Source organism: Sapajus apella, unplaced genomic scaffold, assembly GCF_009761245.1.
Source record: "Sapajus apella isolate SASKATOON/1434 unplaced genomic scaffold, GSC_monkey_1.0 scaffold10, whole genome shotgun sequence".
NCBI classification, from domain to species: Eukaryota; Metazoa; Chordata; class Mammalia; order Primates; family Cebidae; genus Sapajus; species Sapajus apella.
In genome coordinates this window covers 35,350,104-35,375,346 of record NW_022436950.1, presented here as the reverse complement: position 1 = coordinate 35,375,346, position 25,243 = coordinate 35,350,104, and the positions used below count along the sequence as shown (strand labels likewise).

The window sequence follows — 25,243 nt, the reverse complement described above, 5'->3', positions numbered from 1 at the left end:
TAATTCTCTTTCGAAGTGAGATGATTGATAGATTCTTCTACAGCAGTCACTCACTTTGGTAGATGATTTTCTTTTTCCTTTGAAGTTGATTTTGAAAGGAGCTGTGTGTGATGAGCTAATTAGCACAAACACACAGAGTATATAACCTTAATTAGGCATGATTATAGGCTCAACGTAATGGGATGTCCTGAAACTGCATGCTATGCAAATATTAGACTTTTCATTCTTCCCATTACATCTGAAACCATCAAGCAAAGGATGTTTTGCAGTAGGTACCACAGTGGATGCCAGGTGCAAATCTTTCAATAAAAAGTTGATTTTTTTGTGTGTACGAGTTGGGCAAAGGATAATAGGAGGAGGTTTAGGAAAAAAAAGATTCAAAAATCTGAAAAGTTGAATTAAGTTCAGAATGAGTTTTACAAATTGAGGACTTTTACAATTAAGTGAAAAACCCAGTTACTCTTCAAACTCTACCTCATCTGGAATTCTGAAGATGCTTCACCATAGGCACCACTGTGAATTATGCAAATCTTGAGAGATCTTTCAAATCCAGTAACCACTAAGAGTACTATAAAACCAATCTGGGGTTTACTCAAGCTATTAGGATGTAAGAAGATAGTGAGTATAAATGAAATCACAGTGAATCCCCAAGTCCTAATTTTAGCTAATTATTTTCATTTCCTTTACCACCAACACCCCATCTTTTTGTAAAAAAAGAATTGGAGTGGTAAAAATAATTAGCAAATTGACTTTCCCCTTCCTAACCTGAAATGAAAATATCCAAGCATGTGGTTCCCTTAGACATTTGAATATTCAACCACTGAATAATCGAGAACTTATAATACATAATTATTAGATTATTTGTAGAGTTGTGAGTTTTCAGACTCAATCAGCTAAAAAAATAATAAGCTATTTGGTTCCAGATGCTCATGGAAATACTGACAAGGGCAGAAATTCAATATGTGAGTATTAGAATAATTAGTATCTGATTTTAATCTGAAATACCATCCATTCAGCAGAAATGATAATGAAAGAGGGTTTATATAATAGCTGAAGTTGAAAACACATAGCTTTCTCTGTGTTTAATACGTAAGCTATTTTTTCTGAGATAGTATATATCATAGGCACAATGTTCAATAACTCATTGGTATAGGCTCATTGAATCATCATAATAATGTTATAAGATAATTCCTATAAATTACCCATGTTTTACAGACGAGGAAGCTGAGGATCAGAGAAGTTAAAAAATGTCATCCAAGATCACATCTCTAGAAGCAGCAGAGCCAGGACTTGAACTGATGTGTTTCTGACTCCAGTCATGCTCTTAATCACTCTGCTGGGCTCATTAGTGCCTATCAGGCCTATGATTGTGTCCTTAGTGATTAGCACTTTCCCCAGAGCTGGAAAGGAGATGCAAGAGAAATAAAAACCTTGAGATCTAACCTGAAATGCAGAAATTCTCTACTACCTGCTAGGTACAAAGGAGGACCTGATTAGGTGCTTTGTGTGTGTTGAGGATGTAGGTGCTGTGGAAATAGAATTTAGACTAAGACAGACATAATTACACATGTTTGAGTATAGTAAATGCAAACCTATATGACACAACATGTTATTATTGTACATAAGATAACTGGGGAAAAATACTGAATGGGAATGAGAAGACGAAGATCTCAATCCAGTTTTTGCCACATTACCAAATGTAAGACTGGATCGATGAGGGTCTCAACAGGAAACAGGGGGTTCAAATAAAAGACTCAAGGAAAGAACTACTTTGAGAAAAATTAAGAAGGGTTAGGGGCAGTGGTTGGTAATGCACCCAGCAACAGTGGAAGCTGATAGCACCTCTAGGACGGAAAAATCTGGGAGAGGGCAGTGAAGAAAGACCTGGACTTCCACCTTGTGTTTTCTGATCTGCTGGGACCTTGCAATGCTAGGCCCTCAGAAGCCACCCTGATGGGTTACTAAGGAAACATTTTCTATTGGGTTCTGTCCCAAGTGGAGCTTGGATCTGAGGAAAGGGGTTGGAGAATCACCTTCGGCAATTCACTTTTCCTCTCTAAATTTCAGTTTGCTCATCTCCTGTTTATTGCCTACCATGTTATCAATAATATAAATAATTGGCCTTATAATTTTTACTTCCAAATTTTTGGAAAATCTTCAAATTTACAAAGAATTTGTAAGGGTAGTACCATGAACACACACACACATTCTTCACCTAGATTCACCAATTGTGAACATTTCATCACTGTTGTTTAATTCTTTTTACCTTCCTCTACTAACACAGACATATTTTTGCTGAACTATCTGAGAGTACTTGATGACATCTTGAGACTTAAACCTGGAATACCTATGTATTATCTAAAAACAAGGATGCTTCTCTATATAACCCCAGTACAATGATCACATTCAGGAAATTTAACATTAAGGTAATGCTATTATGAAATATAGGCTATATTCAATTTGCTTTGTGTTGTTTATTTTTTTCAGTGAAGAATCACACATTAAATTCTGTCATCATGTCTCTGTTTTCTCCTTTAATCTAGAATGGTTTTCCAGGCTTTTCCCTTTTTAATCTTTTGTGATGTTAACATTTTTCAAGAATCTAGGTCAGTTATTTTGCAGAATACGGATTTGTCTGATCAGTTCCTCAGGTAAAACAATTTTGGCAATAACTACACAAAGTTGTTGTGTCCTTCTCAGTGTATTGTATCTGGAGGTACCTGATGTCAGAACACTTCATCATGGTTATCTTCAGTTGGATCACTTGGTTAAGGCAGTATCGCTAGATTTATCAATTATCTTTTCCGTTTTGTAATTATCAAGTAATCTGTGGGGTGGTATATGTGAATACGTCTTTTCTCACCAACATTCTTTTACCAAGCATTTTTTTTAAAACAACCATTTGAATTTTCTTGCTATGACAGATGTAGTTTCAAAAAGCATAAAGAACCTGGTAAGACATCTTTGAAAGTTCTAATTACAGTGCTCATCTCTTCTACGTTAAACTGTTTTCATTCATTTACCTACTCATTTAACAAATGTTTAGAGTATGCTCGTTTTGTGGCTTGGCCTATGATGTTTTAATCAGTGGCTTCATGGTTGTCTAAACTAATGTTTTTTACCCCATATCTCTTCCTGTGCTCCAGAATCCTATTGGCAACTGCTTTCAGGTCTCTCCATATTAATATTCATGGAGGCCATAAACTCAACATACTCAAATGAAAGCTGTCATTTCATGTTCTCACCTGCTCTTCCTATGTTGTTTATCCCAGTAAATTACACCTCTGTCTTCTCAGTGACCCTATAATAAGAAATGACTATTTATTGGGTGGTTATCCATTACAATAGGCCTTTTTTTTTTTTTTTTTTGAGTCGGAGTTTCACTCTTGTTACCCAGGCTGGAGTGCAATGGCGCAATCTCGGCTCACAGCAACCTCCGCCTCCTGGGTTCAGGCAATTCTCCTGCCTCAGCCTCCTGAGTAGCTGGGATTACAGGCACGCGCCACCATGCCCAGCTAATTTTTTGTATTTTTAGTAGAGATGGGGTTTCACCATTTTGACCAGGATAGTCTCGATCTCTTGACCTCGTGATCCACCCGCCTCGGCCTCCCAAAGTGCTGGGATTACAGGCGTGAGCCACCGTGCCCGGCCTTACAATAGGCCTTTTATACGTGAATTATCTTATTTAATCTTTTCAATAATATTGAGAAGTAGATGCCATTACCTGGAGGACATTGGGTGGAGCCACAGGTCAACAACAAGCATGTCTTCATGCCAGGATGCAAATCCGGTTAACTTGGATTTCAAAATTTTTGCTTTAGTGTAGTGATAAAGATTATCACTGGCTTCAAATCCTGGCTCTACCACCTGCTATGGGTGATTGGACAAGTCACCTTAACTTTCAATGCTTTGGTTTCCTTCTTTATAAAATGGGAAAAATGACAACTCCTGTCTTGTAGGATTGTTATAAGACTTGAAAGAAACAAAACTTGACATCTGAACAATTTCTGCAGCACCACAGTACTTCTGAAACCATAGTTGTGGTGTCATTCTAAAATTCTCCCTCCACTCACTGAATGTGGCCTAGTCTCATAGAGACCTTGCCTTCATAGCTGCAATACCTTAGTTTAGACCAGGGGTTGGCAAACCAGGGCCCACAGGCCAAACCCAGACTTCACCTATTTTCGTAAATGAAATTTTATTGGAGGGCACACACACCCATTTGTTTACATATAATAGATGGCTGCTTTCATTCTAAAATGACAGAGGTGAGTAGTGGCAACAGAGACCATTATTGTTGGCAAATCATAATATATTTACTATTTTGCCCCCTACAGAAAGTTTTCCAAATCCTGGTGCCTAGGATATTCCAATAGTCTTCTTCCCAGTTCTCCTGGTTACATTTGTCCCTGAACCTATCCTCCCCATCCCTTAAATTTCCCCAAAATGCGAACTCAGTCACACCAATTTGCTCCTTATGTTTCATTGGCTCTTGCTGCTAAGAGTGCCAGCTTGCGCCTTCCGCCCATCCCCAGACAAGCTTGTTCTTTGACCATAATGAGCTTTTCATGCCATTTCCAACTTTTGCGCATGCTGTTCTTCTTGTCTGAATCTCCACCCTTTTCCCTGTCCTCAATAATAAGTTCAAGCTTTTCTCCCTCTGAGAAGTCCTTTCTGACTTCCATAGGCTGAACCCCTGGCTTCTGCTCCTCTACATAACACATCAATTCTAGCATTGATCTCACTGTAACATGATTGTGCATTTGGCTGTCTGTCCTTGCCACTACTGTGTGTTCCTCTTGAGGGCAGGAACATTTGTTTTTCCCTTTTAGAAAATCTCTGGTGCCCAGTCTGGCATTAGTAAGTGCCCATTAGGTTGCTATTGTTTGTCAGCATTTGAGCTTGGGTTTAAAGGTTTCTATAAGGTGTAGTGGAGTATAGAAAACAAGCAGGTCAGAAGAGGCTTCCTGGAGGAGGTGACAGCTAAGCTAAGTCCCGGAGGATAAAATAAGATAATAGGAGAAATAAGGCAGTAGGAACAGCATGGGTAAAGGTGATGAGACCTGAAAGTGGCATGTGGAAGGAAAGAGAAATGCAGGAAGAGGGGGCATGGGAGGGAATGCTGGGGGACAGGCCAAAGAGGGAGGAATTTGGTGAGTATTCTTCAGAGACTCCTTTGCTGTGCTGAGGTGTGGACAATGGGAAAGCATGGATGGGCTGGAGTTAGGCAAGTGCCATATTCCCTTCTGCAACTGTCTGTTTGCATGTCAGCCTTCTAGAAACTCCTTAAGGCATCAACTATGTTTTTGTCTTGTCATCAATCAATCCTAAGTGTACACAATTCCTGGCATATGATAGGCTCTCCATAAATGTTTCTTTCTTTATTAAAATGCATGAAAACTCTCCAGATTTAAGGATGGTCCTCAATGTTTCAAATTCTTTTTGTTAGATCATTGATCCTGTCTACAGCTGTCGCAAATTTAAGAACTCTGGTTGTAGTTAACCTTCAATTTTGAATTTTCTGCTTGAAAAATTTCCATGAGGAAAAAAAGCCTATCCTCTTATGGAAGGCTCTAATCTCTTAATCATTTTGGTTGACTTTTCTTTGGATCTTCTTCAACGTTTTGTCTCTGTTAAGGCTTTTAAGAACATCTGAATTCTTTCCTTCTGCAAAACCAGAGGAACATTTTTTTTCTGCCTATTTTCAGTTTATTCCTTGTGATTTTGGTATTTTCTCTTAACCAAATACTAAATGGAGTTAGGAGAAATAAACTTCTTTGTAAAGCATGTCAAGGGACCATTAGAAGGATGGTGCCTCACAGATAGAATACAGTTTTTATTAATGATGCCTACATATAAATCCTGCCATTAGCTCAAGGGCTCAGAAAGCTAGCAGCCTAGCAGTTCAGGATATGTCAATGAAATGAATTGGGTAGTTAAGGATGCCCAGAAGATTGAATAAAATTGGGATTTAGGAGGACCCTTGTACTCCAGGAAATTCTCCAAGTCTTCTCTTAGTTATCCAGACCCTCAAAGTGAACATGAAGCTCCAGTTTCAAATTGAGTACATTTTCCATCCATGGATTGACTTGTTTTGCTCAGTTGAGTGCTTGAAGTTGTCTTGTCGACGTAACAGCTAACCTACGGCTTCCTTTCTCGTAAAACCAAAACAAAAAGGCTTTCTATTCAAGTGCCTTCTGTGTGTGCACATGTGTAATACATACCCGGGATCAAAGCTGTCTATATAAAGTCCTTGATTCTGTGTGGGTTCAAACAGATTTCAAAGCTTCAGGATCCTGAAAGGTTTCGCTCTACTTCCTCAAGACCTGAACACCGCTCCCATAAAGCCATGGCTTGCCTTGGATTTCAGAGGCACAAGGCTCAGCTGGATCTGGCTCCCAGGACCTGGCCCTGCAAGCTCCTGTTTTCTCTTCTCTTCATCCCTGTCTTCTCCAACGGTGAGTGAGACTTTTGGATCACGAAGATGGAGGAGGTGTTTCTCCCACCTGGGTTTCATTTCTTTCAGCAGTCAAGGGCAGTGATTTATAGCAAAGCCAGAAATTAAAGGTAAAACTCCAATCTGGCTTGGCTGGCTTTGTATTCCAGGGCCAGCAGGGAACAGTTGGGCAGCAGCAAATAAGCAAAGACACAGCTCAGAGCAGAGTGCCAGGTATTTAGCAAGGACTTCATGAATTCATGAGAGTTGGTTTAGGAGACACAGGCAATTTCAGACCCTTCTATGCGACTGGAAGTGATTAAGAGGAAAAGGATATCCACAGTCCTGAATACATTTGAGCTGGGTTTCAGGATGAGCTCACAAGTTCCTTTTTTTTTCTTTTTTTTCAAACCAAACCAAACTAAATAAAAAAACCTAAAAAACAACCATTGACTTTAAGCAAATCCTGGGAAGAGTTTCTTTCCCATACAATTCAAGGTTTTAAGGTCCTCGGATTCATATGCTTTATAAACGAATTAGCCAGCTTGTTTAAAATTTAGGGAAATCGTGGGAAGAATGGCTTCTTTACTCAATTCAAGATTTTAAGGTTCTCTTAATCAATTTTACAAACTAATGAGTCAATTATTTAAAAACAAAAGTTTGAAATTGCCAAAAAAAAAAAGAGGAAGGAGGAAAGAAAGTCTGTTTGGCATATGATAATTATTGCCTGACCTACATGTGGGCTTCAGATGCAGCTCCTCAGTTTTCAGCTCTTCAGAGACTGATACCAGGTTTGTTACATGGCTTAAAATGATGAGCACTTCCATTGAATGTCAATCTTATCTCTCTGTAGACTTTCTTGATTAAGAAACCAATGTGGTTTGTATGAAGTAGGTGCTCAAAAGATATTTGACGATTTAATTTCTACTGGAGAAGAAATATTCACATATGTTTTCTTATTTTTACATGTTTTAAATATGTAAAGATTAAATAATACTCAGGACTATTTAAATTTACAAGTTTTAAATATGTAAAGATTAAATACTCTTAGAAGTATTTAAATTTCCTAAAATAAATTTATCTTAGCCAGTAACCAGGACCCTCTCATGACAGATACTGGAAAGCTGAGTGTGACCACATTTAGTGGTGATAAGTGTGAACTTGGCTGGGGAGAGGGCAGGACATTTAGGATTTTTAAAGCTTAGAGTCAATACAATAAAGATTATTGAGTGTCCACTTGGGTGAGATATAATCATTGCTCGCAGGAGTTCATGAACCACAAGTAAAAGAGTAGGAAGACATGATTAATTCACAAATAACTTTAATACAGGGCAGAAGGTAATGAAGTACTGCAATGGAGTTATCACAGTGCTATGGATGATCAGAGGGCATCTCTGATAGGCAGAGGCAAGGGTTAGGGAAGGAGACTATAGTCTAGCTAGCCATGGCTGCTGGAATATACATGCCAATGGCTGCTGCCAAACTGTTTTCTCTTCTGAGGATGGATGTCCAGTACAGGCAGCTTGGCAGAAGAGACTAGTGTGTCTAATATAGGGTAATTTTTATAAGCAGAAAAGTGTGTCCTAGAAATTCGGCTGGAGTGACAGATTGGAATTGGAATCTGGAGGACTCATTGAATGTTATTTATTTTGTTCGTTTTTGCAATCAGTGTTAGTAAAGTGTCAAAGGGGTTGAGCAGGTGAGTGACATCATGCAACACAAGTTTTGGGTTTCACTTGTCAGATTGACTGGAGAGGGGCCAGGTTAGTTACAGGAAGATAATTTGGCACACAGCCACTGTTTTTGAATTGATGCAAGCCTCTCTGCATGGATAGCTCATCTTTATGCTGTAGAACCCAGTGGGAAGAGAGAACAAAGGAGCATGGGAGTGTTCAAGTGAAGGAGAAAGAAAGGGCAGAAAGGCGGCAGTGGTGTCAGGGGAAGCCCACGGGAGTTAACAGCAGGGTTGCCTCAACCTGGAGAGGAAACGACCCGGTGCCCTCGGCTCTGTGGCTTCCTTCATCTAACAACATCTTCCACTCTACAACAATGCCAAGGAAGGTGGAGGCTGGTACAGTGCTTCAAGACACAGCTACTTCTGGGTGCTAAGCTCAATAAATAGGCAGAGGTTTTTGACATATGCTTGGAGAGATAAAGCAAGATTCTGTACTTCAAGCTTCAGAATTTCCCCTACCACTCATAGTTCCGGAACTATATAGTTCCTATTGTTCTGTCATAACCTTCAAACACCAGTTGATATCATCTCATCTCACTCTCTCTTACTGTATGTGAGAAAAATGAAGGACATGAGGGAAGTGTGACTTGCCCCAAATCACATATTTCATGGTTGAGCCAGGTCTTTTGTTTGTCATATCAGTGTTCTTCCTGCCGCAACCATCTTGAAGAATCCATTTCCCAGTAAGAAAACATCTTTATGGAGAGTAGCTGGAAAACAGTTGAGAGAGGGAGGGGAGGCTGGGGGTGTGGGTAGGGTGTGGATAGGGGAAGGGATAGGTGATGGATTTGTTGAAGAGGGAGAGAAGGGCATGGGGGTGAAGCTAGAATGCTAAAGGGCTTGCCTGGGCTTGGCCACAGAGAAGCATGAGTTAACTGAATTCCCTTTGGCTTTTCCATGCTAGCAATGCACGTGGCCCAGCCTGCTGTGGTGCTAGCCAGCAGCCGAGGCATCGCCAGCTTTGTGTGTGAGTATGCGTCTCCAGGCAAAGCCACTGAGATCCGGGTGACAGTGCTTCGGCAGACTGACAGCCAGGTGACTGAAGTCTGTGCAGGAACATACATAATGGGGAATGAGTTGACCTTCCTGGATGATTCCATCTGCACGGGCACCTTCAGTGGAAATAAAGTGAACCTCACCATCCAAGGACTGAGGGCCATGGACATGGGGCTCTACATCTGCAAGGTGGAGCTCATGTACCCGCCGCCATACTACATGAGCGTAGGCAACGGAACCCAGATTTATGTAATTGGTGAGCAAAGCCATTTCACTGAGTTGACACCTGCTGCATTGCTGTCTTCTATGCGTAAAAACGGTTTTGTTCCTTAATTTCAGGTGGTTTATTTTTAGGACTGTGGAAATTCTCTTTAAGAGCTTACTACCACACGATAGCCTTGCTTGTTATGGGTGGCAACCTTAAGAGCATTCTGACTATACAATAAAATGATTTGGGGAAGTTGGGGCGCTAGCTCTGGAGTGCTAACCATGATGGCGTTTGACCTGTGCTTTTGAGATGATGTGCTGCTCCTGGGGAAGAAATCTCAGATAGCCAAACCTATTGGTGGGCTACCCATGCAGTTTTGGGGTGGTCCTCAAGGCCTGGAAGCTCTAACTTTCTTTTTTCACCAATGTGCGGGAGTAGAGCCTCAGAGTTGAAAACTGTCTCAGGGAGGCTCTGCTTTGTTTTCTGTTGCAGATCCAGAACCGTGCCCAGATTCTGACTTCCTCCTCTGGATCCTTGCAGCAGTTAGTTCGGGGTTGTTTTTTTATAGCTTTCTCCTCACAGCTGTTTCTTTGAGCAAAATGGTGAGTGTGATGTCAACAGTGGACCATTTCTGATGGGGATACCTTTAGCGGTATCAACTGACCAAATGATGGTGCTGAGTTTAGTGTTCTTGAGATGAGGCAATAAATGAAGAGGAAGAAGGCCAGTGGTAAAGAACACACTAGAACCGTAGGCATTGGCCTTTGAGGTTTCAGAATGACTAATATTTTAGATGAATTTGTTTGATATCGAATGTTCGTGTGCTTCTGAGCAGGGTTTCAATTTGAGTAACCATTGCAACAACATGGGGCAGCTGTTTTGCTCTTTGTCTTCATGACAATTGTACTTAAGCTAACAGCCCTGAAACACGAGATTAGGTTGGGCAGAATGCTGCTAGAGAGGACTGCCTGGATAGTCTTTACTCTCCTTCTTCATGTCCCTCTCCATCACCTGGGAATCATCTCTTGGTGCCACTCTGGTGCCTTCCTTGTCCAAGCTGTAGCTGCTCACATAACACATATCCCTATTATCCAGTTTGCTTGACTGGGAAGGTTTGCCTTCCCCTTCAGCCAGGAAATGAAAGTCCCAGTTTCTATTTATTACAGGTGTTGGAGGTGGAAGAGGTGAAGTATGGAATCAGGCCTCCTGCCAGGATTTCTTTTTGACAGTCCCTTTCAGGCACCTCTGCCTGAGGCTGGCTTTGCCATTACAAATTCAGCATTCTCCCTCCCTCCCGTCTTCTCTTCGTCTTCCTTCTTCTCGCTCTTTCTCTCTTTCTGTTTCTCACTCTCTGTCTCTTACACACACACACAAAGATACACTCTATTCCAACATCCTTTACCCAACCTGACAGACATGTCCTTTGCTGTAGGTTCAGCAGTGGAGATGAAAAACACAGCTCTCAAACGGGAAAACTAAAGCTTCTTACCTTATCAGGCTTGTTCCCTTGCAGACTAGATCAGTCGATTACCATAGGCTTTCTGGGTGTTCTTTGTGAAGCTTTCTCAAAGCCACTTTTCCCTAACTTCCGGTCAAGGCAAATGATTGCCATTTAACATCAAAATCACAGTTATTCATCTAAAATAAATGTTAATAGCTGAATCAAGAAAATCTCCTGAGGTTTATAATTTTCTATGCTGTGAACATTCATTTTTAACCCAATATGTGTTGAGTTCTACTATGGTTAGAAGCAGTTTCTGTATTCCTCAACAGTAATTACTGTTTCTTTTTGTGTTTGACAGCTAAAGAAAAGAAGCCCTCTTACAACAGGGGTCTATGTGAAAATGCCCCCAACAGAGCCAGAATGTGAAAAGCAATTTCAGCCTTATTTTATTCCCATCAATTGAGAAACCATTATAAAGAAGAGAGGCCATATTTCAATTTCCAAGAGCTGAGCCAATTCTAACTTTTTTGTATATTTGGGGGGAGTTCATCTCTCTTTAATATAAAGCTGGATGCAGAACCCAAATTACATGTACTACAATTTAAAGCAAAGGAGCAGAGAGACAGAGCTGGGATATTTCTGTCACATCAGCTCCACTTTTAGTGAAAGCATCACTTGGGATTAATATGGGGATGCAGCATTATGATGTGGGGTCAAGGAATTAAGTTAGGGAATGGCATAGTCCAAAGAAAGAAGAGGCAGGAACTGAGGGAGAGGACTGTATTGTACACACCTTATATTTACATGTGAGAAGTTTATGGCTAAAATAATCTTTTCAAGTTAAAATTTATGCCTTTTGTTTCTTAAACAAATATATAATTATATTATGGCTTCAAAAATACTCACATGGCTATGTTTTAGTCAGTGATGCCAAAGGTTGTATTTCGTATGTATACACATATATTTTGAATTTGATAGTATTGTGCATGGAGCCACATATGTTTTTGTGTATTTGTTAATGGTTTGAATATAAACACTATATGGCAGTGTCTTTCCACCATGGGTCTCAGGGAAGTTTTGCAGAGGAGCTCAGGACACTAATGCGCGAGGTAGAATATAAGGTCATTTGCTAACTGGCTTGGAAACTGGATGAGGCCATAGCAGTGCTTGATTGCACAGAATTATGCTGAGTTGGCGTTGACATGTGCTTTGGGGCTTTTCCACCAGTTCCTTTCAATGGTTTGCAAGGAAGCTACAGCTGGTGGTATCTGAGTTGACTTGAGACACTGTCTTGAAGACAATGGCTCACTCCAGGAGACCTGTAGCTATAACCTTCTAGGAAGCTCCAGTTTGACGGGCCCAATTCTTATAAACATGTGGTTAATGCCATGGGCAGAAGAAAGCAGCAGGTGGCAGAATGGGGTGCATGAAGGTTTCTGAAAACCAACACTGCTGGTGTTTTTAACTCAATATTTTCCATGAAAATGCAACAACATGTATAATATTTTTAATTAAATAAAAATCTGTGGTGGTCGTTTTTCAGAGTTGTCTTTATCATCCTTGCATTTGAGTATTGTGTCTAAATTTTTGATTCATTCATTCAGTAGTTGGTGGAGTCTCCAATATTAGAAATACTGGAAACAAACTGAAAAACCACAAATAATTGTTTTGAAAAATAATGCTTCTTGGGTCAGCTTTGCACCAGCCCATTACCTGCGAGTCATTCTTGGAAGGTATTCATCCTCTTTCTTTTGATTTCTTCACCACTATATGGGATATAATGTGGGTTAACACAGACATAGCAGTCCTTTACAAATCACAGGGCATGCTGTTTAACATAGGTTCTTCACCTCCTCTTTCTTACCCACTTTTTTCTCAGCTCAACTCTCACAGGCATTGCAGTTGTCATGGCAACTCCAATGTTGCCAACTGGGCCCCTTGCTGCCATTTTGATCTGCCTTCTTGACAAGTAGAGCTTTTCCTTGTGGCTTCCAAATGAACTATTTTGCAAGTGTGGGGAAAACACACCTGTGTCCTATGTTACTATCAGCTGGCAGACCTGGGCCTGGCACACTAAGCCTTCTGTAATTCTTGGTTAACCAATGTATAGCCTCAGCCCGCTTGGTTTCCTATTTTTGACCTCCACATCCTGTTATTGTCTGTGCAATGATTCTCAGTGTGGTCAGGGACCCCCTGTAGCCAAATTCACTGGGTCACTTACTAAAACACTAATTCATGTACTTACTCCGAGATACATTGAATCAGAATCTTTGAGTGGTGGGGTCAGGAGTTTGCATTTCCAAAAACCTTCCTAGTGCTTCTTATACCCACCAAGTTTCCAGAATCACTCCTTAGGTAACTTTCTCTGTCTGCGTCTCTTCCTCTGTCTCTCCCCCTTGCTTATTTTCTTGGTTGCTCTTGCTCTCTTTCTCTCTGTCTTTCTTTCCACAGCAAGTGCTAAAACACACACAAAACAGCACATAGTAAGCATTTCATAAGGGGTTGTTAAATAAAAATGAATAGGTCTTTCAAAGTAAGGTAAATATTATTATCTAGAATGAACTCCTTTTACGTGGAAGACTGTGCTTCTTGCTCACTAGGCCTTTGGATGGCAGCCATGAAGAAAAACACTAACCAGGGGCCTCAGTGGATAGTATGTCCGTGCCGCTAAATGATATTCATTTAGTATATCATTTCTACTCCTCTAAACATCTTTAGAGAGATGATTCTTTTTCATAGTTGTTGGGTAGATCTAAGTGACAGAGAGTGCCTTACGTAAGTGATTCCCCCCAGGTACTTTTCAGACACCCTTAGATAATGGATTACTTTATCTAAGCTTAATATTTCCACTGCTATTGCCTAAAGTTCTACCATTTGCTGTTCACTGAGGTAAGCCTTGCCCTCTTCATTCAGTCTCAATCTTATAAAAATAAAATCCCCTTTATCTCAAAAAAGCTTCCACTATGGAAGAAGAATTGTATAAGAAAGATTGACCTGGGGTTCCGCTGAAAAGGGAGAAAGCAAATATGAGTGCATCTGGGCACCAGATGAAAGCCTCTTCTAATCCCATGTAATTTATGAGAGGAGATCCTATGTCTGCAGTACTCAGAGAGGTGCACTGACCCCAAGTCAGAGGACCAACTGTCTCATGGCATTCCAAACTTTATCACCATCTCTGTCTCTGGGGTCAGGGTCCTGGGGCAGTTCAAAACCCGAATAATCCATGAATCTCAAAGGGGCTTGGCCTACCTTGCAGGGGGATCCTGGGCACTGTGACCCTCCTCCCTGGAACCACTTGTCCCAGGCAAGAAAATGCGGATGACAGGGGAGCCAGATAGAGCTGCCAGGGGCTGCATTGTCAGCCCCTCCTCCAACATGGCTCCGAGCACATGCCTCTGCTCATCTCCCTTCCTTCAGCGTGGTACCCTCATTCCTGAGACTTCCCATTTACTCATTTCTCACCTCCAAATATTGTAATCCTTCATTCTCACACGCATCAAGACTAATCCCAAATTTTGCCTCCACAATCAGATTTGCTGACACTTTAAGCTCATGTGGATTTCTCCCCTTTTGTTTCATAGCTATTGTTGGTTTCATCTCTAATAATTTCAAGCATGCATGTCTTTCCTGCCTAGTTAGATCAGGAACTTCTCCAAGACAGGGATACTCACAACTTTAGGCACACAGTAGATGCTCAAATAAATGGATTGAGGAATTGGGGAACTAGGACCTCCAGGACTATAGGAAGAACAACTGTCTTCCATATGGAACCCATCTGTATTTTCTCGGGGAGTCCCAGCTTAATCTCCTTCCCATTTGATTGACAGAACTACGTGCAGGTCTACTCATCTTTCGGCTTAAACCTTAAAGACTCTGGACTGTGAGCTCCAGCTGCCGACTCTGCTCCACACGTTGGACTTTTATCTCAGTCCAGTCTTACTTCTAATCTTTTTCTTTCTTTGGTGAATTCGGATTTTTATTCTTTTTCTCTTTTGAATCATTGGTTGTTGCTAAAATTGACTATATTTTTATATCCAGTCTAAGCCTTCTTCCGTATCAGCAGTTAATACACAGTTCATTTAATTTAGTTGGCACTGAACTTGTGACACACTGATGTCACTGTGTTGTTAACTGGAGCAAAACAAGTTAAGAGGTTCAAGACTTTACAAATCAAGTTATTGTTTTGGAAGGTCTCAAAGCAAAGGAGAACATGGCTTTCTCGAAAAATTATTCCCATTGCCTCACTTGTATTTTGCACCTGTTAGAGCCATGACTCAGGCTCTATAGAGACCTTGTTTTATTTCATATACATTTTTTTCTCATCTCAGGTCATTTTTTTCTGTTTAGTCCAGAAACATGAAACATCCTATGGGTAAAAAGGGAGGAAAACTTTACTTTTTCTTCTTTTATGTTTCTTGGCTACATGCTGGGATAGGGGTTTATAGTAAGTTTGCCAGATTCAACCAAAAAAACCCACAAAACCAAGAAAACAGGATGCTCTGTATTTTATCTGACAACACTATCTGCAGGAAAGTTTATGCTTCTAATGCAGTCTGAATAAAAAGCGTACTAGAGGCCAGGTGTGGTGGCTCATGTCTGTAATTCCTTGGGAGGCTAAAAGTGGGCAGATTATGTGAGGTGAGGAGTTTGAGAGCAGCCTGGCCAACATGGTGAAACCCCAAGTCTACCAAAAATACAAAAATTAGCAAGGTGCGATGGCAGCCGCCTGTAGTTCCAGCTACTCGGGAGGCTGAGACAGGAGAGTCGCTTGAACTGGGAGGCAGAGGTTGCAGTGAGCAAGATTGTGCCACTGCACTCCAGCATGGGTGACTGGGCAAGACTCCATCTCAAAATAAAATAAAATAATAAAATAAAAGTGTACTAGAGACCCCTCTTCAGAAGTTTCTGAGCAAGAACAGCCTGAGACTGTGACCACTGTTCCAATTGTAACACAATCTCCTGTTCCCACTCCCAGGCACATCTGGGATTGATGCTATGTTACTGGAGGCTAATGGGACCTGCAGAAGAGGTAGCTATTTCTCTTCTAAGCAATTTTCTTAGAGGAAGTTAACCACCATGATGTGTATGGCAAGGAACCTGACATTCAGACCCTTGGAAATCTGCTTTCATGGGCACACTGTATGTTCTTACATTTATTTCATACAATAATTATCTGAAGCATTTGGAAAAAGTACAGATTGAGGTGCCTCCGACCCAGAACTTCTCACTTATAAGATCTAAGGCAGGGCCTGGGGATTTTAATTCCTCAGAGAGCCTTTATGCCATACTTTCGGAAGCTCTGGTCTCACTCAGGGTTCTACCATTTCAGATGATTAGGACTAGAAAAGGGATACTGGAAATGATCCTCAGATTTTAGAAGAATGTAAGGCTCAGAAACATTAGGGACCTTGTCCAAGGTCCTAGGGTGAGGCAGGATTTGAACTAGGCTAAGAAGTCATATCTCCAGGTTTTCACATCAGGACTCTGCAGTGGGTGGCACTGTGCACCTTTCTGACCAGGGGCTATCCTTTCCAGGGTCCTTCTGGGACTTCCCTGTGACCATTCCAGGCCACCCACAGAAAACCTGCTCTTCTACCCACCTCCATCCCAAGTGCTCCTGTGACACCTTGGTGTGAGTATTACCACTGTTGCTGCCCCAGTGGTGGCTCCATCTTTTCTCTTTCTCCTGTAATTTTCCAGGAGACTTAGCAAAAGCATCTCAGGTGACCCAGCCCGTTCTTAGCAATCCTACAGAAGAATGCTGCCGGGGGCCAACACAAAGCAAAACACTGCCAAAAAACAGCCTGTCAAGAAAGCGTGCAGTACACCAAGAAATCTCCTACATGCTGCTAGAAGTCAGGGAACAACCCATGGAGATGACATGTGCCCTTTTAAACACACACAATGAAGTTACCATAGCAACCAACAGTGTTTCAGAAACATGATGTTAGTCACAAGTAATATTATCTATTTGAACGAAAAGAGGAGGCTTTCTCTGATATTGTAAGAAATGTATTTCAGGGGGCGACTGCAAATTTTAGAAGGTAACACAGATAGCTTCTCATGAGCAGCACTTTCCTGAAGGACATCACCTTTTTCTTCCTGCTTTTACCTTGTCGTGTTAGTCCGTGCAGCACGCATCCCTCTGGCAGCTTTCTTCTTCACCTTATTGAAAATGAATTTTTCTGGCTGGGAGTGCTGGCTCACACACGTAATCCTAGCTCTTTAGGTGGGTGAGGTGGGTGGATCTCTTGAGGTCAGGAGTTTGAGACCAGCCTGGCCAACATCGTGAAACCCTGTCTCTACTAAAAAAAAAAAAAAAAAAGAAAAAAATTAGCTGGGCACAGTGGTAGGCACCTGTAATCCCAACTACTCAAGAGGCAGAGGCAGGAGAATTGCTTGAACCTGGGAGGCAGAGGTTGCAATGAGCTGAGATCGTGCCACTGCACTCCAGCTTGGGCAACAGAGTGAGACTCTGTCTCAAAAAAGAAAAAAAAAAAAAAAGAAAAGGAGCGTTTCTTTCCTTCTTTATAGTTAGTTTGCAACCCAACGTAGCCTCTAGTCTCCTGTGAGCCCCTTTTTGCCCCTGGCATTATGGCAAAGCAAAGCAGAATGTTAAGGATAGGAAACACGGATTTGTAAATGAAGACTAGCCCAGTAATCCTTTCCTATTGAGGAAGCCAATTCACTAAGATACGGTTCATGAATTCCTTGTCCTAAATGAAGGGGGAAAGGAAACCAACTCATGAAGCTTCAAATACTACACACATGGACGTACATTAGCTAAAGCAATTCCCACAATAATCCTGTGGATGCGGTTCTGCCATCGTCTCCATTTTACACATGAGGATAAGGTTCAGAAAGGTTTAATTACTCGCCCAAAGCCATATAGCTAGACAGTGGCAGAATCAGGATTAGGATAGAGGTTTAATTCCAAAGCCCTTGTTCTTTTCCAGTGACCATATCTGACTTCCGGAATTACTTGCAAAATGAAAAGAAGAAAATGGAAGGTGAATGGGGATTGAAGTATTGAAGAAGTAAACCATGTGTCACGGGTTATAGATGGGTGTTGATACCAGCAAATATTCTTTTGGACAAGTGTTTGAAATAGCTTTCTGAAGGTGCTTATTTTGAGATCATCACCAGCAGCAGCTCTCTCCAGTAACCAGTGAGGAAAACAGGAAGTTGAAGACATTTAAAGATGGACCACTGGCTCCAATTCACAGTTTTAGCAGTAGCTAGCTGCTTTCCCATTTACTGGCGCTGAAGTCAGTGCTGCAATGTTGCTGGCCAGCATGTCTTTCTGGCCCTAAGGTATTACAGGTTCTTTCATACTGATGCTTGGCTCAGAGATAGGGGAAAATGGAAACCATTAACACAGCCAGCGAGAAGCTCTGATCTTCATGACACCTGCAGCATGCTCCTCGCGAAGAGTGTGATTCTCCACTTGAAACAGGCTGGAGATACGGGAAGTAATAACCAATGGAAGTCAGTGGGAGTTACCTTGCATGCGTATCTGTATCTGTGAACCTTGGAATGGGGCTAGTTTCTATAAGGGTAACAACCAGCCTGGAGCAGAAGCTGAGGGTGGGGTGTCAGGGGTGAAGAGGAGGGAGGGTCCCTGAGTTGAGGTTGAGGGACGCTGGGAAAAGGCAATGAATCCCTCTGAGTTAAAAAAAAAAAAGGCAAAAGCAGACTCCAGAGGCCTGAAGATGCCCCCAAACGCCAAATTTAGTGAACTGGTGTACTGTGAATAAAGTTGCAGAGCTGGGTCCAATGCCACAGCCCACATAGAAGATTGAGAGAAGCTCCAGGCAGAAGCAAGGAACTAGTCCGACGAGGCTGTGATGGAGGCAGCTATGCAGAAGTAATTTCTACCAGAAGCTGAAGAGTAGGAATATCTGGGGTCAAAACACAAAAGACTTTCCCTGCTGAGAATGGAAGTTAAAAGTAATGATTCCACTCTGGATCAGTGTGGGTGGAGGCAGGTGGTGTGTGGTGTGTGGATAGATACTGAGCAGGGATGAAAGCTGATTATGGAGGGGCAGCGTCTTGAAGCATCACAAAGGAACCCCTGAGTGCTATAAGCCTGGGTGGGTGTGGAGCTGAGTAGCATGGACTGCACTTGTGTCCACTCGAGTGTTGATTGTGTTTGTAATTTGTGCCTGAGAAGACATGATTCAAAGATGGCATGAAAGCTGTGTGTAAGGTGTGAAAGGGTGTCATATGAAAGAGGGATTAGATTTTCTTTGTGGGCTTCCTGGAGCACTCTGCGCTGGTGTTCCACAGAAGCACATGATGAAAGAGGTGGGTTAGCATTATTTTTCCTTCCTGTATTGGAAGGCTTGGATTCAGAGTGAGAGAGAGGGCATTGGATCCTGTCGTACTGCAGACTGGCCAGGGGCAGGCCTGCTGGATCCTTACTAACAGCAGCTGGTGGGTAAAGGAAGACATCAGAGGACCTGGTGGGGCATGGGCTGGGGAACTGGACCCGCTTGAATAACTGGTTCCTGCTGGGCAGGTGACATTCTTATGGCCTGCATCTGAGACTTGTGATGGGTTCAGGCTCCATTCAGGCAGGCGTCACTGTCCACAGAGATCTACCTTGGCAGGTGGGTGCCACAGCAGGAAACAATGTGGTAGGAGATGCCCATTACCAGATGGCTGTTGACCTTCTGGTGGGTCCATCAGTTCACATTAGGATATCTGCCAATATTTGGAAGTATCCCATGCTTAAGGGGAGGCTAGGCGGGGTATCATGGGGAATTGGAACGCTGGATCAGTAAACTGAGGCCAACAACTAGTTAAAACCCATAAACTGGGGAGGACTACCTCTTAGAGGCTGTGACAGTTAATACTGAGTGTCAACTTGATTGGATTGAAATATACAAAGTGTTGATCCTGGGAGTGTCTGTGAGGGTGTTGCCAAAGGAAATCAACATTAGAGTCAGTGGGCTGGGAAAGGCAGACCGGTGGGCACAGTCTAATCAGCTGCCAGTGAGGCTAGAATATAAGCAGGCAGAAAAACTTGAAAAGAAGAACTGTCCTAGCCTCCCAGTCTCCATTTTTCTCCTATGCTGAATACTTCTTGCCCTTGAACACCGGACTTCAAGTTCTTCAGTTTTGGAACTCAGATTGGCTCTCTTTTCTCCTCAGCCTACAGATGGCCTATTATAGGACCTTGTGATCCTGTGAGTTAATACTTAACAAATGTGAGTTAATATCATGTGGGTTAATACTTAATAAACTCCCATATATATAATAATGAAACATACTAGAATATATATTATGTATTCCATTAGTTCTGTCCCTCTAGAGAACCCTGACTAATACAGATACCTCGCCTGAAGATATTCCCATAGGCTGGATCACTGATCTCAGTTGTGTCCTGAAAATTCTTTTCAACCCAGTTCTCTAGGGAACAATGGATCATCATCACAGTTGGCACTCAAGGTGTCATTGAGAACTCCAGAGAGTTTTTTTTTTTAAAGATATTGCAGCTGATTTTTATTTTTATTATTACTTTTTTATTATACTTTAAGTTCTGGGGTACATGTGCAGATTGCGCAGGACTGTTACATAGGTATACACATACCATGGTGGTTTGCTGCATCTATCCCCCCCATCACCTACATTAGGCATTTCTCTTCATGTTATCCCTCCTCAATCCCCCCACCCTGCTATCCCTCCCCTAGCCTCCCCACCCGCCAATAGGCCCCAGTAAGTGATGTTCCCTTTCCTGTGTCCTTGTGGAGAACTCCAGAGATTTTAAGCTATTTCCTGCCTTTTCTAAGACCCAGCTCACATGTCCCCCTCTTTTGTAAAGCCTTCCTGAACCCTCACACACGGTTGCTCTCACTTCATTTGGTCCTTTAATCTTTTAGCTTTTACCACTCTGAGGTATCACCCTTTGTTTATGGCCTTGTCTCTTCTCGAGACTGAGCTCACGGTGGGCAATGAGAGAGTGCTTATGATATTTGTCTACCCAAACCTTTAAAAAGGAAGATATTATTTCTATTTTTGGAAAATAGTTTGCCCCAGATCTCATCATAGTAAGTGGTAGAGATGGATTTGAATTCAAGGCAGTCTGATTTCAAACCCTGTGCTCTTTTCCTTAAATCTTGCACTCAGCGTTGTACCCTTCAACACTGGCACAGGCTCAGGTGGCAGGAGAACAAGGCTGCATTTTTGAGCATAGACGGACATATAAGGAATTTCATGGTTGCTTTAGGAGTATAGTTCTCCTGCTATACCTTCAGATATTTCCATCTTCTAGGCTGCACACCTTGGCTCATGTCTGTAATCCCAGCACTTTGGGAGACCAAGGCAGGACGATCACTTGAGCTCAGGACTTTGAGGTCAGCCTGGGCAACATGGCCAAACTCTGTCTCTATGAAAAATACAAAACTTAGCTAGATGTGTGGCCATGTGCCAGCAACTCAGAAGGCTGAGGTGGGAGGATCCCTTGAGCCCAGGATGTTGGGGCTGCAGTGAGCCATGATTGTGCCACTGCACTCCAGCCTGGGTGACAGACTGAGACCCTGTCTCAAAAAGATAAAAAAAATTCCATCTTCTGTGGTGCATTATATACACTGGGATCAAACTGGTCTTGATGAATCTGACTTTTGACAACCATCCTAACACTATTGCCTTTATTCAGTTGCAGCTGAACTATTTCTAACTTGGCTGCCTAACCTATGAACTGTTTCAAATCAGATGTCTTTTTTGTCTAGTGAAACTGAGAGAATTATTTTATAATCATACTCTCTGGAAAAAAAAAATAGTGAATGGAAATGTTTAATAAAAAAGAATGTGTTAGAAACAGAATTTTAAGTCACTAATTGGAAAACATGCGGCAAAATCTTTATCCACTAGCCTACAGTATTCCGCGGCCATCTGTGGAAATTTATAGGTATTAAATTAGATACAGGCTGTTTTTTCTGTTTGTAGAACGTAACAGAAACCTAATTGAAAACCACATAACAACATCATAAAACCAAATGGGATGCCTAGTCCCTTCAACATAAAAATGTGTACACAAGTGAAGAAAATTACTTTGGTCCTTGAACAAAAAGAGCTCCAATCATATTTTTATTAAATATTGCACATTTCTAAGAGAGAGATAGTTAAGAAAGTAAACGTAATCATCTGTCTTAGAGTCTAAATTATATTCAAGAGTGATTGTAATAAGGATAAATGTTTAGCATACAAGGTTAGATTTACTTTGCTTATATTCTGTTGTTCGAGTGTTTTCCTGTGCATAGATTTACAAGTCTATGTTTGATGCATTTTTTTTGAGAAACAGTTTCACTTTGTCACCCAGGCGGGAGTGCAACTTGCCAGTTTCAAGTGATTTTCTTGCCTCAGCTTCCCAAGTAGCTGTGATTACAGGCGCACACCACCACACCAGGATAATTTTTGTATTTTTGGAAGAGATGGGGTTTCACCATGTTGACCAGGTTGGTCTCAAGCTGATCACTGATCTCGAGTGATCTGCCTGCCTCAGCCTCCCAAAGTGCTGGGATTACAGGTGTAAGCCACCATGACCAGCCTATGTTTAGTTCTTTAAAAATTACTAGTCACTGGCCTTACCCCAAGAATCTAGAAAATGAGAGCAGAAGAATTCCTTCATTTGACAAAAGAGCATATAATACTTCATGGGCTGAGGAAAGAAGGTTGGGCAAGGTGACCCTCTGGGATCCTGTTGGATGAGGTACCAGATCTGTGAATTGGAACTCTGTCCCTGAGAACACTTCTGTGAAGCTCTGGAAAGACAATTGTCAAGGGCAAGGGAACTAGTCATTCTTCCTTGGAGAACTAGGAGTCCTGGGTTCTGCTTTTGGCTCTGCCCCAGCAGGTCTGCCATTACCTGGAGCTGTTTCCAGGTTAGGCGCTGTTTAATAATCACCTTGGTCTCTTCCCTGATTGTTCCAGCCCAAGCTGAACTCCCCACCCCAGACTTATTCGCTGCTGTCTTGTAATGATGCAAAATGTGACTGTGTAACTCTGATAATTAAGTTTTAGTGCATTAATGTTACTATCTCCCTAAATATATACTGAATTCCCCCAAGGACTTTTTTTTTTTTTTTTTTTTTACTTTAGAGAGGCAGTGTAGAGTAGTGGTTAAAGCATGTCCTTTCAGCAAAAGGATTGGGGCTTGTCCTGCTCAATGCTCTATGCCTCAGTTTCCTCATCTGTAAAATAAGGTTGCAGGTTAAATGAGTTGCTATATATGAAGTGCTTAGAACGCGCCTGACACAGGGTAAATACTATACAATGTATTGATATATGTGGTAAGTACATTACTATAGTATATTTTTATTATTTCTTTTTGACACCTCATAGTATTTGGTACAGTGCTGGACATAGGATTGTTCTACCTTTTTCCTACTTGCCTTCATTTCTTTTACTTTTTCTTTAATTCTCTTCAGTAAAAATTTGTTAGGCAAATAAGAGCATGTGTAATGAGATGGATCCTGGTGAAAACGGAGGTTAGGTGGTTGAATTAACCATATCTGTTAGCTGTTCTCCCTTTGCTCCTCTAAATCTATTCTCTAGTCTTTTTTTTTTTTTTTTTTTCAGACGGAGTTTTGCTCTTGTTGCCCAGGTTGGAGTACAGTGGTGCGATCTCAGCTCACTGCAACCTCTGCCTCCTGGGTTCAAGCGATTCTCCTGTCTCAGCCTCCTAAGTAGCTGGGATTACAGGCGCCTGCCACTACACCTGGCTGATTTTTCGTATTTTTAATAGAGACAGGGTTTCACCATGTTGGCTAGGCTGTTCTCGACCTCCTGACCTCAGGTGATCTGTCCGCCTTTGCCTCCCAAAGTGCTGGGATTACAGGCGAAAGCCACCGTGTCAGGCCTTGATTCTCTATTCTATCCCTGCTCAGTTCTATGTGCAGGGGAGTTGGCCTGAACAGGCCACGTCCCTTGCCTGCCCTGCCCTATGGAAATTCACCCCCAGAAGGCACCAGCAAGAGACAGGAGAGTGCGCAGAAGAGTGGTTGGGGTATTTCTCACATTCATCCCTGTTTTGACACAGCATCCAGGACAGTAGTTGTGTCCTTTCTTGGCTACACCTTGAATTGGGCAGCCCATCCTACCTTCCTGCTCTCACTAGGCTCTGGTGGCTATTTCCCAGTTTTATCTTAGACCTTGTACAAGTAAGGAGTTTCTGTTGGTACAGGTTGCTGGGGGCAGGGAGGGGAATCTTAGCATCCATTGTTTTGCCTTAATCCCGTCCACTCCTCTATAAGTAGTTTTTTTAATTCACATTTCTTCAGTCGAATCATCTGAGACAAATTCCGTTTTGTGCCAAGAGCTTAACCGAGATATTGCATATTCCTGGAAATGTCCTTTTATGCCTCTGGATCTCCATTTCCTCCTCTAGCGCAGACGGGGGTTGGTCAGAATCACTGTCTCCAAGGTTTCTTCTAGGCCCGAGAGGCTACTGGGCTATCATTAGAATTTAGAGTGACTTTATGACAAACTGCAGAGGTTTTCAGTTACAAACAAGATGAATTCCAATCAAGAGCAAGTGTAGAGAAGTGCGCTTTGTGAAGAAAAGCAAATTACAGAAATACCAGGTGCTGAATGCCTGGCTGTGTGCCAGTACATCAGCAAAAGACCCAGGGATGAGTAGCAGTACATGATGCTGCTTGGAATGGGTGCATCTGGGTATACTAAGCAAGGTGTGATCTGTAGGAAGTGCAAGGCAGTCCCCCGGAAATGCTTGTCGCTGTGCACACCAGGCCTGGATGCCGCCATTTGATTCAGCTCAGTAACTTAAAAGAAGGGAATTTAAGAGAAAGAAACCTAAAGTTAGATTGGAATTGGAAAATGGCTTTTAGAAGGGTCAATTTCTTCTTTCCTTCCTTCCCACCTCCTTTCCTTGAGAGCCTGAAAACAGATTTAAGCAGTCCTCATTCATATGAAGGAACACCTTGAGTCCCTGTGTCTTGGAAATGAACTATCTTGAGCAAGTTTCATCTTGGTTAATCACACATGTAATCGTGGACATAAATTACAATGGTCAGTAATTTTTATGTTGTTAATGGGTTTGTCATTGGGGGTATTGAGGGGTCTTAAAAACATTTTTTTTCACTTTGCCCATTTTTTCCACTCTGATGGCTTAGACACTGAGGAGTGACTAGAATAGAACAGGTTTTCACTGAATATCTCTAGTGGAAAGAGTTCCTGATTAGTTAGAAGATGGCCATTGGAATAATTGTTCTACATTTTGATGTTAAACTCTTTCAATTAGGTAATACAGGACTGAGTAGAGTGCTTATTTCTAAAGCATGCTTTTTAAAGTAGCTACCTTGGTTTCACAAGAAGAAATTGTAAAAGTAACAAGATCTGGAGAAGAAATACATCTTGGTAGCAAATAAAAATGGCTAGCTCTGAGTCTCAGCCCCATCGCCA

The 25,243-nt window shown here is 41.9% G+C and overlaps 1 protein-coding gene across 2 annotated transcripts; it reads left to right on the top strand.

Moving 5' to 3' along the window:
* The first annotated feature begins 3,685 nt into the window (after positions 1–3,685).
* CTLA4 (cytotoxic T-lymphocyte associated protein 4) lies at positions 3,686–12,359 on the top strand. Of its 2 annotated transcripts, XM_032278525.1 has the most exons (4): positions 3,705–6,458; positions 9,076–9,423; positions 9,868–9,977; positions 11,178–12,359. In XM_032278525.1, the coding sequence occupies exons 1-4, from the start codon at positions 6,350–6,352 to the stop codon at positions 11,280–11,282; spliced, it is 672 nt and encodes a 223-aa protein (XP_032134416.1). In that variant the 5' UTR covers positions 3,705–6,349; the 3' UTR covers positions 11,283–12,359. The 2 variants fall into 2 exon arrangements, with proteins under 2 accessions (XP_032134417.1, XP_032134416.1); XM_032278526.1 differs by lacking the exon at positions 9,868–9,977 and having other exon boundaries at positions 3,686–6,458; positions 11,178–11,245.
* Positions 12,360–25,243: the final 12,884 nt, after the last annotated feature.